At 38.6% G+C, this 14551-nt stretch overlaps 1 protein-coding gene across 1 annotated transcript in view; it reads left to right on the plus strand.

The window, feature by feature from the left end:
• The first annotated feature begins 1310 nt into the window (after positions 1 to 1310).
• The window catches only part of CFAP47 (cilia and flagella associated protein 47), a 343082-nt gene continuing 329841 nt past the window's right edge, over positions 1311 to 14551 (plus strand). The window contains exons 1-6 of the mRNA XM_056329101.1: positions 1311 to 1472; positions 5915 to 6066; positions 8358 to 8473; positions 10511 to 10649; positions 12706 to 12934; positions 13596 to 13756. Of these exons, the coding sequence (XP_056185076.1) occupies positions 1311 to 1472; positions 5915 to 6066; positions 8358 to 8473; positions 10511 to 10649; positions 12706 to 12934; positions 13596 to 13756 (959 nt within the window). The remainder of the gene's footprint in view (positions 1473 to 5914; positions 6067 to 8357; positions 8474 to 10510; positions 10650 to 12705; positions 12935 to 13595; positions 13757 to 14551) is intronic.

The raw sequence follows: 14551 nt of genomic DNA on the forward strand, positions 1-14551 counted from the left end.
CATTCTTCAGTAATATGCAGATGGGTAGCTATCATTTGAATTTTTAAGAGGAACAAAAAGACCTGTTATCATCCTTTTCCAGCAACAAAAACAAAGGCTCTCATCTCTCCTTGCTCCCTCTAGGTTTCTTGACCGCTAAAAATAGTTTTTTGCCCTTTTTGTACTTTGTAGTTCTTCTGACCTATGCCATCCATATTTGCTGCTTCTCACATTTGACTTTTAAAATAGAAATAATTTGATTCCTCACACACTTTCAAGGGATGAAGTAATCCAAGGCAAAACACTTAGGGTTAATAAAACCCGATGTTGGAGGTCCTGTGTGCATGCTGCATGTGCTGTTCCCCCTCCTTGCTTCTGCTGCTTTGAAGCAAAGCACAACATCGGCCATTACCCTCCAAGTCTGCCTAAGTGCTGGATTCTTGTCAACTTTATTTTACCACTTAAAATACAGCGTGGAAAGGCATAGCGTTACAGAACAGGAACACATCTTTCACCACTCAGCAAATGCATGCAACGAATGACTAGTGTGGTCACTGGCATGGCAGACACTGACCTTCCCACCAACAAACAGGTGTGTTAGAGCTGATCTTTGGTTCTACGTAGACCATGTCTGTGATTAACATGCATGGCCAGTGGAGAAATCAGGCCGCTTTAATTTCAATTTAATCCATTTTACTCTAAGAAACCCAGGGCAGGAAGAGCATCCATCGGCGTTACCCTTTGCTGTCCTGGGGACACAGCAGGGAAACACCTCAGGGGAGCAAGAGGGGCCCTGCTGGTTGTGCCTGGCCTTGGGCCCCACGGGGGCCTTCCGCTCGGGTATCTCTTTACCGGTGAACACAGGCCAGGTTGATGTGGCCATTTTGGTACAGTTCCAAAAAACACCGGGGCTGGAGCTTTTGCTTCCTTCCAGCGCCCGACCTGCTGCCCACGACGCGGCAGCTCCCCGCCTACTGCCTGCCGGGGCCCCCTGCACCTGCCGGGACGGCAGTGTGTGTAGGAAGGGCGGGCTCGGGCTGTGCGCCAGGGGGACACCACAAGGGAACGACACAGCTTTGGGCTAAAGATCCCTTCCTTTGGGCAACGACACCGCGACGCCGGGACCCCGCCAGCTCTGCGGTCCCGGCCAGGCCGAGCCGAGCCGAGCCGAGCCGAGCCGAGCCGTTCGCCCCGCCCCGCCTCTACGCCGTTTCTTCTCTTCTGATTGGTGAGTTTAGAAGCGCCGCTCCTTTGCTCCCAATCAGCGCCCAGCGTCCGTTACTAAGCGATCGTTTCCAGGCCGCGCTGGCTGCCCCAGCGAGGTGGCGGCCATGGCGGGTGGGTGGCGGGACGTGGCCGGGGTGCGCATCGCCCCGGCTGAGCTGTGCTTCAGGGACGCGGTGCCGGGGGGCTGCTACCGCGCCGCGCTCAGCGTCCAGAACCTGCGGGTGGAGATCTGTCATCTCCAGCTGCTGCCGCCGCACCGGCCCCAGGTGAGGGGTGGCCGGGGGGGAAGCAGCCGGGAGTGTCTGCCCCCTCACGGTCTCTGGCCTGGGCGGGCGTAACGTTGTCGAGGTCTGCCACTCTCTGCAACTTAGCTCCGTGTTTGTTTGTACAGCACCCCCCACCCCTCCTACGTGTGTGAATAGCAGTAGGGCCTGACGAGAACGCCATGTCCTGGGTCCCACAGGTCTTTATTCTTTCACTCCCGAGCTTGCCGTGAGGCACCGGTACGCAGTGCACTCGCTTTGCACCTGCCAGCCCCCCCCGAGGTGCAGAACATTGCCAGAGGAAAAGTACATCTCGAGGCCCCACTTCTGTTTTCTACAGTTTTGTACGGGGACGTCTGCTCCCAGGTTTGCCCAGCTGGGTTTGTCCTGTGTAAGAGGCTGCTTGGGCAGGTGTAAATGCTTGTCTGTGTTCAGCTACTGCTAATGAAAAATGCTACCATGGATGCCTGAGCAGTTTATGAGACTGACTGACTGGAAATTGGCAGTGAATTCGAAATTATTTTAAAATTAGTTGAATAACTGGGTAAACTGGAAAGGATAAGAGGCAATTCTTAGAGCTGAAGTTACCTGGATTGCTTCATGTGTGACAGTTCTGGAGGAAGGATTCAGTTATGATTTATTGTTTTCGTGTGAGAATGTGTAAGTGTCATTTGTATGATACTTGAAAAATATTTCCATATAGAATTTCAAATGAGGCTGCTCATTTGAAGCCTGTAAGTCAAAATGAAATGAACTACAGCCTTCCCTAGCCCTATATTTTCATGAGGTCATGAGCAATTTGGAGACATACCTTGTTTGTTGAATCCATAATTTCGGTAGAAGTAAATGAGCTTTCTCATATGTCTTACTACACCAAGTCCCATAGAATGGTTTGGGTTGGAAGGGACTTTAAAGATCATCTAGTTTCAGCCCACCTGCCATGGGCAGGGACACCTTCCACCAGACCAGGCTGTTCAAAGCCCCATCCAACTTGGCCTTGATCACTGCCAGGATGGGGCATCCATAGCTTCTCTGGGCAGCCTGTGCCAGTGCCTCATCACTCTCACTGTAAAGAATTTCTTCCTAAATCAATCCTCTTCCAGTTTAAACCATTCCCCCTTGTCCTATGATACATGCCCTTGTAAAAACTCCCTTTCCAGCTTTCTTGTAGACCCCTTTAGGCACTGGAAGGCTGCTCTAAGGTCTGTGTGGACCCTTCTCCAGGCTGAACAACCCCACCTCTCTCAGCCTGTCTTCGTAGGAGAGGTGCTGCAGCCCTCTGAGCATCTTCCTGGCCCTCCTCTGGACTCGCTGCAACAGGTCCATGTCCTTTTGATGTTAGGAGCCCCACAGCTGAACGCAGTAGTCCAAGTGGGAGTCTCACAAGAGCAGAGCAGAGGGGGAGAATCCCTTCCCTCAACCTGCTGGCCACGCTTCTTTTGATGCAGCCCAGGATTTGGTTGTCTTTCTGGAGTGCAGGCGCACATTGTCAGGCCGTATTGAGCTTCTGATCCACCAACACCCCCAAGTCTTTCTGCAGGGGGTTGCTCTCAATTCATTCTCTGCCCAGCCGGTATTTGTGCTTGGGATTCCCTTGGCTCTGATGCAGGACCTTGCAACTTGGCCTTGTTGAACGTAATGAGGTTTGCTCAGGCCCACCTCTAAAGCCTGTCAGGGTCCATCTGGATGAGATCCCTTCCCTTCAGCATGTTTGCTGCACCACCCAGCTTGGTGTTGTCAGCAAACTTGCTGAGGGTGCACCTAGTCGCAGTGTCACCAGCAAAGATGTTGGACATCACTAGTCCCATAGATACCCCTGAGGAATGTCACTTATCAGCAGTCTCCTCTTGGACATTGTGCCACTGACTGGAGCTCTGAGTGCGACCATCCAGCCAGTTCCTTATGTGCCGAGTGCTCCATCTGTCAAATCCATATGTCTCCAGTTTAGAGACAAGGACGTTGTGCAGCTTTGCACAAGTCCAAGTAGATGACATCAGTTGCTCTTCCCTCATCTGCCAGTGCTGTAACCCCCTTGCTGGTAACAAATCATGCTTAGCTTTAGTGACTGGCTTTGTGCTTTCCAGAAATTTTAGCCCTCAAGAGGCTCATGAGTTCCTTGTTACTTCAGGAGCATTTTGTAGAAACAGGTCACTTTGCTATGGTGTGAACACCAAATTTATGAAGTATTCCAGATCAACTGAAGGGCACAAATTTTTAAATTTTTTTTTGCTTTCATTTGATAGGGCTGTTTGATAGCTCTGTAACATCATTTCTGTTTTGTATTCTAAGTCTTCTGAGTGGAGTGGTCCATTTGTGGTGCTTGTTTTTGGAGAGCTTTCTCAGAAAGGAGACTTTTACAACCTTTTCTCAAGGTAGTGTGGTTACTATTAATAGCATCTGATTTGTTCTGGAAAAATTACTGCATAGCCAGACTTTTTAAAGGGAAGTGCATCTCTAAATTCTAATCAGTTTAGCCCTTGACTTGTAACCTATGTGGGTCCAGCAAAACCCAGCTGTGGTTAGTATTTTTATATTGGTCTTTCATCTAGCTAATTTATTTTCTATTAATTACATCACAATTGGCATCAAAGGGTTGAACTGGCATTGGTGGTTGAACCGAAGCTGATGTTGCTTTGTGTTCACAGCACAAATACATTCCAGGGTAGTCATCAAAATGATTGTCAGACAATTGAAGTACCTTGGATAATTTCACTTTCTGAGTAGTCAGCCTTTCTTTTTGAGGGCATTTTATCCCCCTGCTAAAATTTGCTAATTTGCATTATGTAGACAGCTTGATTTTTGTTACAATGTAACTGAATACTTGTGGAATGAGCTGGAAACGGTCCAGGGTGCTTAATTTGGTAGGGCAGTGCTTTTTCTGTTTTATTAGTTTTCATCAGCCTTATTTTTTCATGTGATCCAGAATCAGGAAGGCTTTTAGAACATTTTAGATTTTAGAACAGGGGAAAGGTTAATCATAAATTATGAGTTTTTACCTTTGTATCTTATGCCTTTTTGCTGAGTATTTTAATGCTATTCTGTGTGAGACAACCAATATGACAGTTTCTACCAATATGACAAGATTCTACTTCACATGCTCAGTTTCAGAAAGGTCTGTTGTGCTGCCCTTTCTCACTTCCAGACTTTATGCTGCTATCTGTGATTGCATGGCTTTGAAGTGTATGACTCATCTGTAAATTTTCTGAAGCATTACATTCATAGAGTACAAGAACTGAAAAATAACCTTCCTTGAGTTGTCATAGTGCATGGCAAAGAAATGCCTTTCAAGGAATGAAGCTGACAAAGCATTTTTCTATAGGTCTCATTAAAAGTTCATAGTACAATGTATTTCCCTTGTATAGAATGAATATACTTGACTGTTTAATTCTCTTTAGAGAATTCTTTTACACACTTCAATATTAAAACATGGCTACTCCTAAATTAAGCCCATGATCAAGATGCACATAGCAAATTTCCTTTAGGTGAGTGTTTATACTGCTAGGAAAATTTTAAAGGAATAAAGGTGGTGCTCAGACAATAGAATCAACCAGTAGTAAATGATATGTTTGCATATTTCAAACATAAATCGGAACAGAAAACTTAAAGAATACTGGGATGACTCTTTCAGAAGCAAACGTTAATGAAATTGGACATACAGAGCAGAAACCTATTCTGCATAGAGAGATGTGAATTTTATGGAGACCTGAAACACCAGAGAAGCTCTAGACCTTGCTGTGAGGCTTTCCTAGGAATGTAGGAACTTCTGGATTTCCCACTTTGTGCTAGTAGGTTACCTGTGTATTCTGTTCAAGGAAAGATGTGCAGCGTGTGTTGGATATAAGCATATGCTTACAGTCAGCAACAAATCCAGAATTACCTTTTGAGAGAGGAAAAAGCTGCTTACTGTTAGCTGCTTCTGCTTTTTTCTTTCATATGACCCCCAAAATTTGATGTGCCATGGGGCCTTTCCCGCAGATTTTCAATGTACAGTAAGACTTTCTGTTGATGTCAGCTGAATGTTGGTCAGACAGAGGGAAAACTCTTAGGCTATCCCCTCTTTTTGCTGCTTTGGACTGAGATTTAATCTTTGTTACTTTCTCAGGGACTAAAAGATTCTGCACTGAGTAGTAGCTGACTTAATTTTGTGTTGCTTCAGAAGGTTTGTTGCAACAGTAGGAAAAGCTAGAGCTCTCCTGGAAAGTCTAGAAATGATACTTTACTAAACCAACTCTGCTGTGCAATTTGATGGGTTAGTAGTATTCATTCTATATTCCTGTTTTACTGTAAAAAGTCTACTTAAGTAAATGGGGAGAGATTCTATAACATTGACTGTGAATTTTAAATCAGTCTTTTTATTCTTCTGAAAATGAATCAGATGTATATATTTCTAAATCTAAAAATTTTTAAAAATTTAAAACAATATTTATGTTTTTTTTAAATTGCAGTTTAAATTGATTGTGGAAAATCCAGAAAAACCTGTTGCATGTGGACTTCAACTTACAGCTTTTGTGGAATATTATCCTGAGAGTGAAGAAGATGTTCAAGATAAACTACTGCTTTTAATAGAAGATGACACAGTTGATATCCCCCTGCTTGGGTATGAGGCTGAAAAGTTCATATGATGCTGTTACTATTTGGTGGAAAGTTTGCTGATGCATGTCACATATGCTATGTAGTTAAACTGTCACTTGTATTGAAAACAAATAGTAAGTTTCCTTACAGAAGTGAGATTATATTTTATTTCATAACAGCACACGGGTTAATTGGGGTGATGTCCCTCTAAGATCCTAGAGATATTCTGGGTTTTTGTTTTTGCTTCATTCTAAATTGGTTGTGCTAACGCTGATAATTTCTAATTCCATATCAACATTAGACAGAAGTGTGAAAAGATTTAATCTTTTTTCCAGCAATTTGTGGCATTCCTTCAATCACATCTACTGTTCATTTTAAGATAATCTTTAGTCTGGGATGAGATTCACTGAGAGTGTAGGAAAGGTTAGTTTCCCATACAACATTAAACTGCAGTAACACTCCACTTCTTTTTGTAACCACATATTTGGTAAAATGTGCCACCAAGAGAATTTTATTTCTATTGTGCTTTAGTGACATATCACAGTTGTTTGGTTTGCAAGTAAAAAGCATCTGTTACATATTTGCCTGGCTCATGAGACTAGATCTTGTGGCTAATCGTATTAATTTGTGGCTCGTGTATTTGCTATAAGTTTCAGAGACCAGACAACATTCTTAGCTTAATATCTACAACATCATGGACTTATGATGTGATCAGTAATACAAGTGTAATGATTTAATTATATAAATATCTGATCGCCATAGAAAATGCATATACTCAAGGTTTGGGAATGTTTCAAACAAGCTAGTTGTGGTTCACTTTTTGTTGTTGTTGTTTGGCTTATTTTTTTAAATGATTAAATGAAACTCTGCATCCAAACTCTTTTTTTGAAATATAATAATCAGGAAATATTTTTTTGCTTAAATATATACCAAGAAAACATTTGAAATTAGGTATTTCCAGGGGTAAATTCAATCTTCATAAAAAAACCCAGCCAAAACCAAACCAGCAAACCACACAAACACACCCAGTATTAAAAAAAAAACCAACAACCAAAACCATTTGACTTGACTATCTCCCTTTTTGCACAGATCCATATCTATTAGAATATTTCATTGCAGTTAGAATTTATGCTTGTTCCTGTCTGCTTAGGAAGTTATGTATTTGGATCTTGAGACATACTTGTTACGCACTTTTCTAACAAAGCCCTGGAAGAATATCTGAATACTTGGAATGTGAAGATTTACAATCTTTTCCAGTGTACTTTAATCTTGATAGCTGTTTCCTATTTTGGTGTTGGTGTTTGTTTTTTATTTATTGTATTTTATTGCTTTGTTGGGTTTTTTTTGCCACATCTTGCTGGTCTAGACAATCTCTTTCAATAATTTACTAATTTACTTTTTTTGTATCACCATAAATTATTTAAGAGAATTAAACCCAGTGTGTTGTTATTCCCCAAAGCAGCTTCTTTTGTTGCATTTGCTGATTCCAAAACCGTTTTTTTCCCTTTCTCCCTTTCCCTCCTCTTTTCCCCTTCCCTTATGCAAGATTATGTGGGCAGGATCTACCTAGCTTGGCCAAGGAGATTTGTTTGTCTTCTCTATTTAGTCTGCATGTAATGCAGATCATGAGATGCAGTTTGTTCCTATTTATGGTTAAGAGGAGGTTGACTGCTGTACTGATGTAAAATTCCAATTGATTTCAAACAGTTTTATATGACATCAGAGGTGTCATTGTATTAGAGATTGGGGCCTTTAAAATACAAGTTGCCTGAAGTGAATCTGATCTTTTCATTATGGGTAAGCAGTACCCAATACAGTGACGCCATATACTGGCTTAGGCTCTTAAATAAATAATATAAATAACTTGTGTCATTATCCACTTCTGTTATAATCAGTTTTGTTGAAGCCACATAAAGTATCCATAAACCAAGATGACTGTAAATGGGAACTGGCATGCATGTTTTTTCTGCTTTTAGTTTAGACAGCTGCTGCTGAAATACAGTAAATGTTAAATTTGGTCTTACTTTGTGATGGAGCTAAAGACAGCTTTATTTAAAGTTCTTTGTACTATAATAAAGTGTTTAAAATTAAATAGAAATGTATGCATTTGATTTTGACTAATTCTTACATTAATTAGTCATTAATATATGCTACACTGTGGTACACCATACTGCTGAAGTGAGTTGCATAAACATTGGTTGGAGAACTAGACGAAAAGGAGAGCTCTCTTCCATTGGAATGCTTAATCAAAGTTCTTTAAAAATGCAAAGGTATTTTCAAGTTTTGGGAAAATATAACCATGTCTTTTCTCTGCAGATTAAGTCCGTGCTGTTATCTGGAAATTGAGTCAGAGATTAATTTTGGTGCGGTGATTGCAAACAGTAAAATAATTAGTAAGGGGATTAGTATTACTAACCATGGATCATCTTCAGGTAAATATTTAGTATGTGTTAAATTATACAAATATTTTATTTTCTTGGAAAATGTAATTTTATGCAGGTTAACACTTTAGTGACCCAGTAGAAATTAACTGACGTTCTGGCTTATGCAGTTTATGAGTATTGTAGCTAAAGGTGTTATATAAACGGCCCATTGCTTCTGTAGGCGGTACTATGTTTCCGCTTATGGAAGAAAAATGAATTTAGAACACTGTCAGGTTTTAGGGGTTCTCTCTTTTTGAGTCCCATCTGAAAGATTTAAAAATAACAGTTGCTCACTGGCTTACTATGCCCAGTGTAAATAGTAGGAAATCATGTCTGCTCTTGCTTGTTGTCTTTGAGAGTCTGTGAATCCAATAGCTGTTTATTAAATATACAACTACAGGCTCCCTGTATTTTCAGAGCTTAAGTCCTCAGGATGGGAATTGAACCATATTTGTTATCAGAAGACAATGAGAGGTCCTTTGCCTTGCTGCCATAGCTTTTTGAAATCATACAGCTTTCAAAACATGCAGCCTTCAGCTTCTGTGAGGGACCTTTCTAAGGAGTATAAGAAGCATTGGAGAATGGAGCATAAGAGCACTTATATGATCTGAGTAACCTATTTAACTGCTTTTTCCATTGAACAAAGCTGCAGACACCTTTCTCCAGAATTAGGGTGGCAACTGTGCATGTTAAACAACAAATTTAAGGCAGTTAATTATTTTTGTTCCTTACTTGTACAGTTTATTGTATCACAAGGTATCTTCATTTGCATTAGGCCAAGGTTGTGAGAACATTTGCTTTATAGATTTCCACAAAGAATATTATACCAAGAGAAAATACACAATTGTAGAAACACAGAGTTGGTTTGCAATATTAAAAAAAAAACCCAAAAACAAAAACCCAAATGGCTGTCTAGTTAGAAGAGAATTTTTTTTCACCCCAAAAGTAAGGGAAAAGTAGTTTGTATTTTTTGTCTGGACAGCTCAACTTAAAGATGTAATATGTAGTTTACATAGTTGGCTCTTGTACATACTAACTTCTTACTTTGAGAAATTATGATTAGATAAAGAAAAGGAGATAACCTACTTTACATATGCATCTACAGCTAATTTGCATGATGTGAAATTACTCATGTTGCATGGGAACTGGTTGTATTATAAACTGTAGCATGATACATGGAGGCTGCATGATGGAGTTTTGCAGGACTGGACACATGTAAAATTAGAATGAAAGCGGTAGTTAGTGAAGAATGTATTGAGGGCAGACAAAGGAAGAGCTGCTGAAAGTGTGTTTCTGTAGACTGTAAATCATAATGCAGCAGGTCACACTAACAGGCAGCGTGTAAACTATGTCAACAGGAAGTGCTGCATGCTGGCCTGTGACTCAAAGATTGCATTTCACATGTCATCCCATACACAAAATGAGTCCGTTGTTCCTGCTTCTGATCTCATATCAGAGATTATCTATTGTCTGAGGTCAAACAGTGCATTTTTCCTACAACTTCTGCAATATTTTCTTCCTATCTACAATGTAATTACAGATAATTAATGCTGCTGGTTAAATGCACATTTAATAATTGTTTCACATTTAAAAAATTATTTTTATAACCTCAAAATGTTCACTGTTCTCTTCTGCAATAAATTGTATTGTGTACATGCCAGCTCGTGAGAAGTATTGTTACCTGCAATATGCACCGAACTTTCTGGTTACGGTAGCTGCCTAGAGCTTTTTATGAAATAGCTCTCAACTTAGAAAATGTTACTTACAGCTACTTTATGATATAGTCACTTTTGCTTGGAATGTGAGTACATTTTTTGTTACAATCCAACTTGCAAAGTGGCATTTGACATGTGTGCAATATTTAAAGAAGCCCTAGAAATAATGATCTACTTTGTTAGAACTAGTTTTGAAAAAGATTAACTGTGTCCTGTTTCCATAAGAAAATGTACTGCTTGTGAATATCTGCATTACAAATGTGTAATAGAGGAATATAAATCTACAACTTCATGTTGTGTGGCATTCTGTTTATTATTCTGTTTCTTTTAGGTACCTTTAAAATATCATATGATGGGGTTGTCCTGCTTAACATAGAACCTATCAGTGGAGTGGTAGAGCCGAAATCTATAAAGACAGTTAAAGTGGATATCTGCACAGATGTACCCAGAATCATCGAAGAAGTGATAAAGTGAGTGTATGACTGAAGAAATCCAGCTCTATAAATTACATTTGTGTCCATTATTAATTCTAGTCTTTATTATGGATGTTTATCTAAAAAGCTAAGCTCCTAGGTATCAGTTGCTATCCTCCACATTTATTTTTATTATATTAATTTGATAAATACATTATCTCCACAAAACAGTGATGCATAAATTGTGTACCTGGCTGTGTTATTAAAGGTCTCTTGTAAGTTGTAATGATATGGGATGTTTGCAGATCTCTGTATACAATTAAACAAGAGCTTTTCTATCTTTCACCTTTCTGCACATCCAGTGATCCTTACATTTTGTAGCTTCTGTGACTTTGCTATTTTTCTTTTGGCTCTATGTGCTTCAGGAGTCTTGGAAACATTATGATGTCCTTTTGTGTATCTTATTTTAAATGGACGGAATATATTTGCAACTACTAACTATTTAGAATAGACTATTTTTAAATGCCTACCTTGTGTCTCTTCAAATGGTGAATATAGACTTTTTAGGAAGTGCCATAATTTGGAAATGGACAGCAATCTGGAAAGTCCTTTTCAAATCCACTTTTCTTTTAATAGTGCATAGGGTGTGGTTGGGTTTTTTTCCCCTTTTTTGTGTGTGTGTGTTTCCAGTTTTTGTTTTTAAATTATTGAGTTATATGACTTAAAGTTCAGTTCTTTCTGTTCTTACTTTTTGTAGCCTGTTGGAAAAGGAAATCCAACAAAAGGAGAAAAATTCTGTTAGAATGACAAGGAAGACAATATCTGTATTTGCCTTTTACATGTTCCTTCATACGTTTTCTTCAATTACTGAGTTTCAACTTTTTGGTTGCGAAGTGTCATGCTTTCTGCCTTTCCTTTGCTGTCCAGGCTACCACCACTGTTTTCTTCACCCCACCTTGGTTAAACGGCTACTGCCTCCTGCTGTCTAGTAGATAGTTTGCTTACTAAACTGAAAGAACGTAACCCTACAGAGGTCAGATTTCATCCTTCACCCATTTCCTGCCTTAAATTATACATATTCTTTCAGTGAATGTGGCATTTCTTAGTGGTCACTGCTGTGTCTTTTAGACTAAATGAAATCTTGTTTCCTTGTCAAGCCTTGCATAAATATATTAATATATGTGTATACAGGTGTGTATATTTGTATTTAAAAAAACCAGGGTAATATTGAAAGTCTTACAATGGATATTTGACAGGAATCTAACTTGGAGAAGTAGTACAGTTTTGGTGAAAACACCCTGTTTATTTCCATCTGCCTTCCCTAAGCATTTTGCTTCTATGTGCAAGCAAAATTCTTTTCAGTGGAATCTATTTTTATATATTTTTTTAAGAACTCTTTTCTGTCCTGGAGAATCCCATAATCATGTTTCAGAAGTTGAAAGATGATCTTTAGAAAGTTTGAGATCATCTCCCAGATCCTTTGTGTAGTTACATATCTGACTATTGAAAACAATTCTTATTTTTTTTCAGATCTATTCAGAGGCTATTCAAAAGGATAGCTGATTCTGTTAGAACAATAAGTTATATTACTTAATTTGTTTTGTGCAAAAAATAAAAATATGCTTTGTTCCAGTAGAATGCTAATAACAAAGATTTGTGCAATGTCTATATGACCCCTTCGTTTATGGTATCAAGATGAAGCATTCAGGCAGGAACAGCCGCAGTTCTTTTATGCTTCCTTCAGATGCCCAAGAGAAAATTACTAAATAGGTGCCAAAATTGGTATCTATATACAAAGTTCTCTGGGCATCTCTGATTCTTTTGAGATGTCATTCCTATTGTTTCAAACATTAAAAAAGGGGAAAACTCAAAAAGCTCCCCCAAACTCCACCATGTAATGTGTGATTCTCCCTAATTAGTGCTACTCCTGCTAGGTATCGCATTGTCAAGCACACTTTCTTCCCTCCTGGCCCTGCTTAGTTTACCTATGGAAAGTCAGTGGTTTATATGCTCTGATTTGGTTCAGTTTTGCATAGGTTCTAATATAAACCAAACTGATTATTTCTAACACTTTTCTACATTACGTGTTGCTGCTTGCTACTCCTGCTGACAGAGTGGAGTTGGAAAGTCGTGGCTGCACTGAAGTATGGATCAAAGCTGTTGTGGTTGAACAAGTTCTTAAAGTTCTAGGAGCATCTTGTGGAAATGTAGTGGAATGCATTAACTTTGGACCAGTTTACTTTGGGTCTTCAAAGACTGAACAAGTAACTTTATACAATGAAAGTCCTGAGTGTATGGACTGGGTAGCAGTACTGGAAGACAATGCCATTGGAGAAGAGATGGTAAGAAACTTCTGCTTTTTATTTTATTTGAAAACTTGTTTTCATTTCTACTTTTGCGTTTTTTGTTTCTCAACATTAATCTTCTAGTAGCATTTACTATGTCACACTATTTCCTGATCAGTAGGTTTTTTGAAACTTCTGTCCAACCAACAAATTTTTTACAATAGTTTAACCTTGGAATTAAGTTTTTTTCAGATATTTCTGTTTCATTGTGTAACATCTTAACTTTAACAATGTTAAGTATGTTCCCTAGATGTGGTTTGTTTTGTTTTGTTGGTTTGTTTTTTTTTTTTTTTTTTTTTTGAGAAGTTCTGCTTGAAATCATACTGGACTACTTATTATTTAGTAGAAGTTATCAAAATATATTTTGGTTTTCTGAAATGTTAGGCATCTGTGGTTTCATTTTTTTTTCTTGGACAGTGAAATCACCTGAGTGAGCATAATCTTTAAAAAAGGGAATTAAAAACATTGACATGAAATTGCTGTTTAAAAATCTCTTAATAAGCCATGTGATATGTAAATATGTCAATGCTATTACTGATGTTATGAATTCCTACTTGTTGGGAAAGATATGAAAATGTATGTGTAGGAAAAAACCCCACCAAACACAGAAGGGGAAGCAGAATAGGCTGAACTTTTCCACATTGTGATTATTTTTTAGGGGACAGATCTTCAGAGGAGTACAGATGCTGTTTTACAAGACCTAACCCTGAAAAATAGAACAAGAGATGTAGATGTTTCTACCTTGATCTTGTGCATTCCCAATCAAGGAACCTTGCTACCTTATGAGAAATCTTTGGTTACGTTGTGCTTTAGTCCAAAGTGAGTGGTTCAAATTAGACACACACATACAAGTTGATTGGTCTAAACTATTCTATAAAAAGCTGTGTTACAGGAAATAATTCTATGTTAATGAATATTTTTCTGCAAATATTTTTCTGAATGATTTCTTACATATTTATATGTGTTAAAAGAAATTGTTTGGTGTGATAGTACAAATAAGAAAGCGAAGTCTGGAGTGATTATTTCTGAGATGTTTTGTAATATATTAAGGAAGTATTTGAACCGAGAATTGGTTAATCTTGTTTTGCAAGACAAAGAATTTTATTGGATTTTGCCAAGAGAACTAATTACAGCTCCCATTAAATATGTTGAGTCTCTATAAAGATTGTTGAGAGTGTGCTACAGTGTCAAATTAAGTGCTTTTTAATGATTGCACATGTATTTCATAAAGATATAGTATACGTGCAGCATTATGAAAGATTATATATATTTAATCACCAAGAGACTGAAAAATTTCGGAGAGCTTTCATTCCATTAAATAAAAAGTAAGCATAAAGGAACATTTATTCTTCAGATAAGGAAAAGAAAAATTAAATGCATTCTTGCCATTTCCCCTTGCTTAAACTCTAATTATAAGTGATTGTTATGCATGTACTATTAGTTTAGAGAACGGTAATAGACTGGAAAAGATATCAAATGACTAGTATAATAAGCATACAGTTATTGTTAAGCTTAAATTTGTTACTGTTCCATTTTTTGAAAGGAAGTATAATAATAATTTGTTCAAGCTGTAACCAACAGCAAAGAAGCCAGATTGGATGATGAAAAATAAGC

The sequence above is a fragment of the Falco biarmicus genome, chromosome 2 (assembly GCF_023638135.1).
Source record: "Falco biarmicus isolate bFalBia1 chromosome 2, bFalBia1.pri, whole genome shotgun sequence".
Taxonomy (NCBI): domain Eukaryota; kingdom Metazoa; phylum Chordata; class Aves; order Falconiformes; family Falconidae; genus Falco; species Falco biarmicus.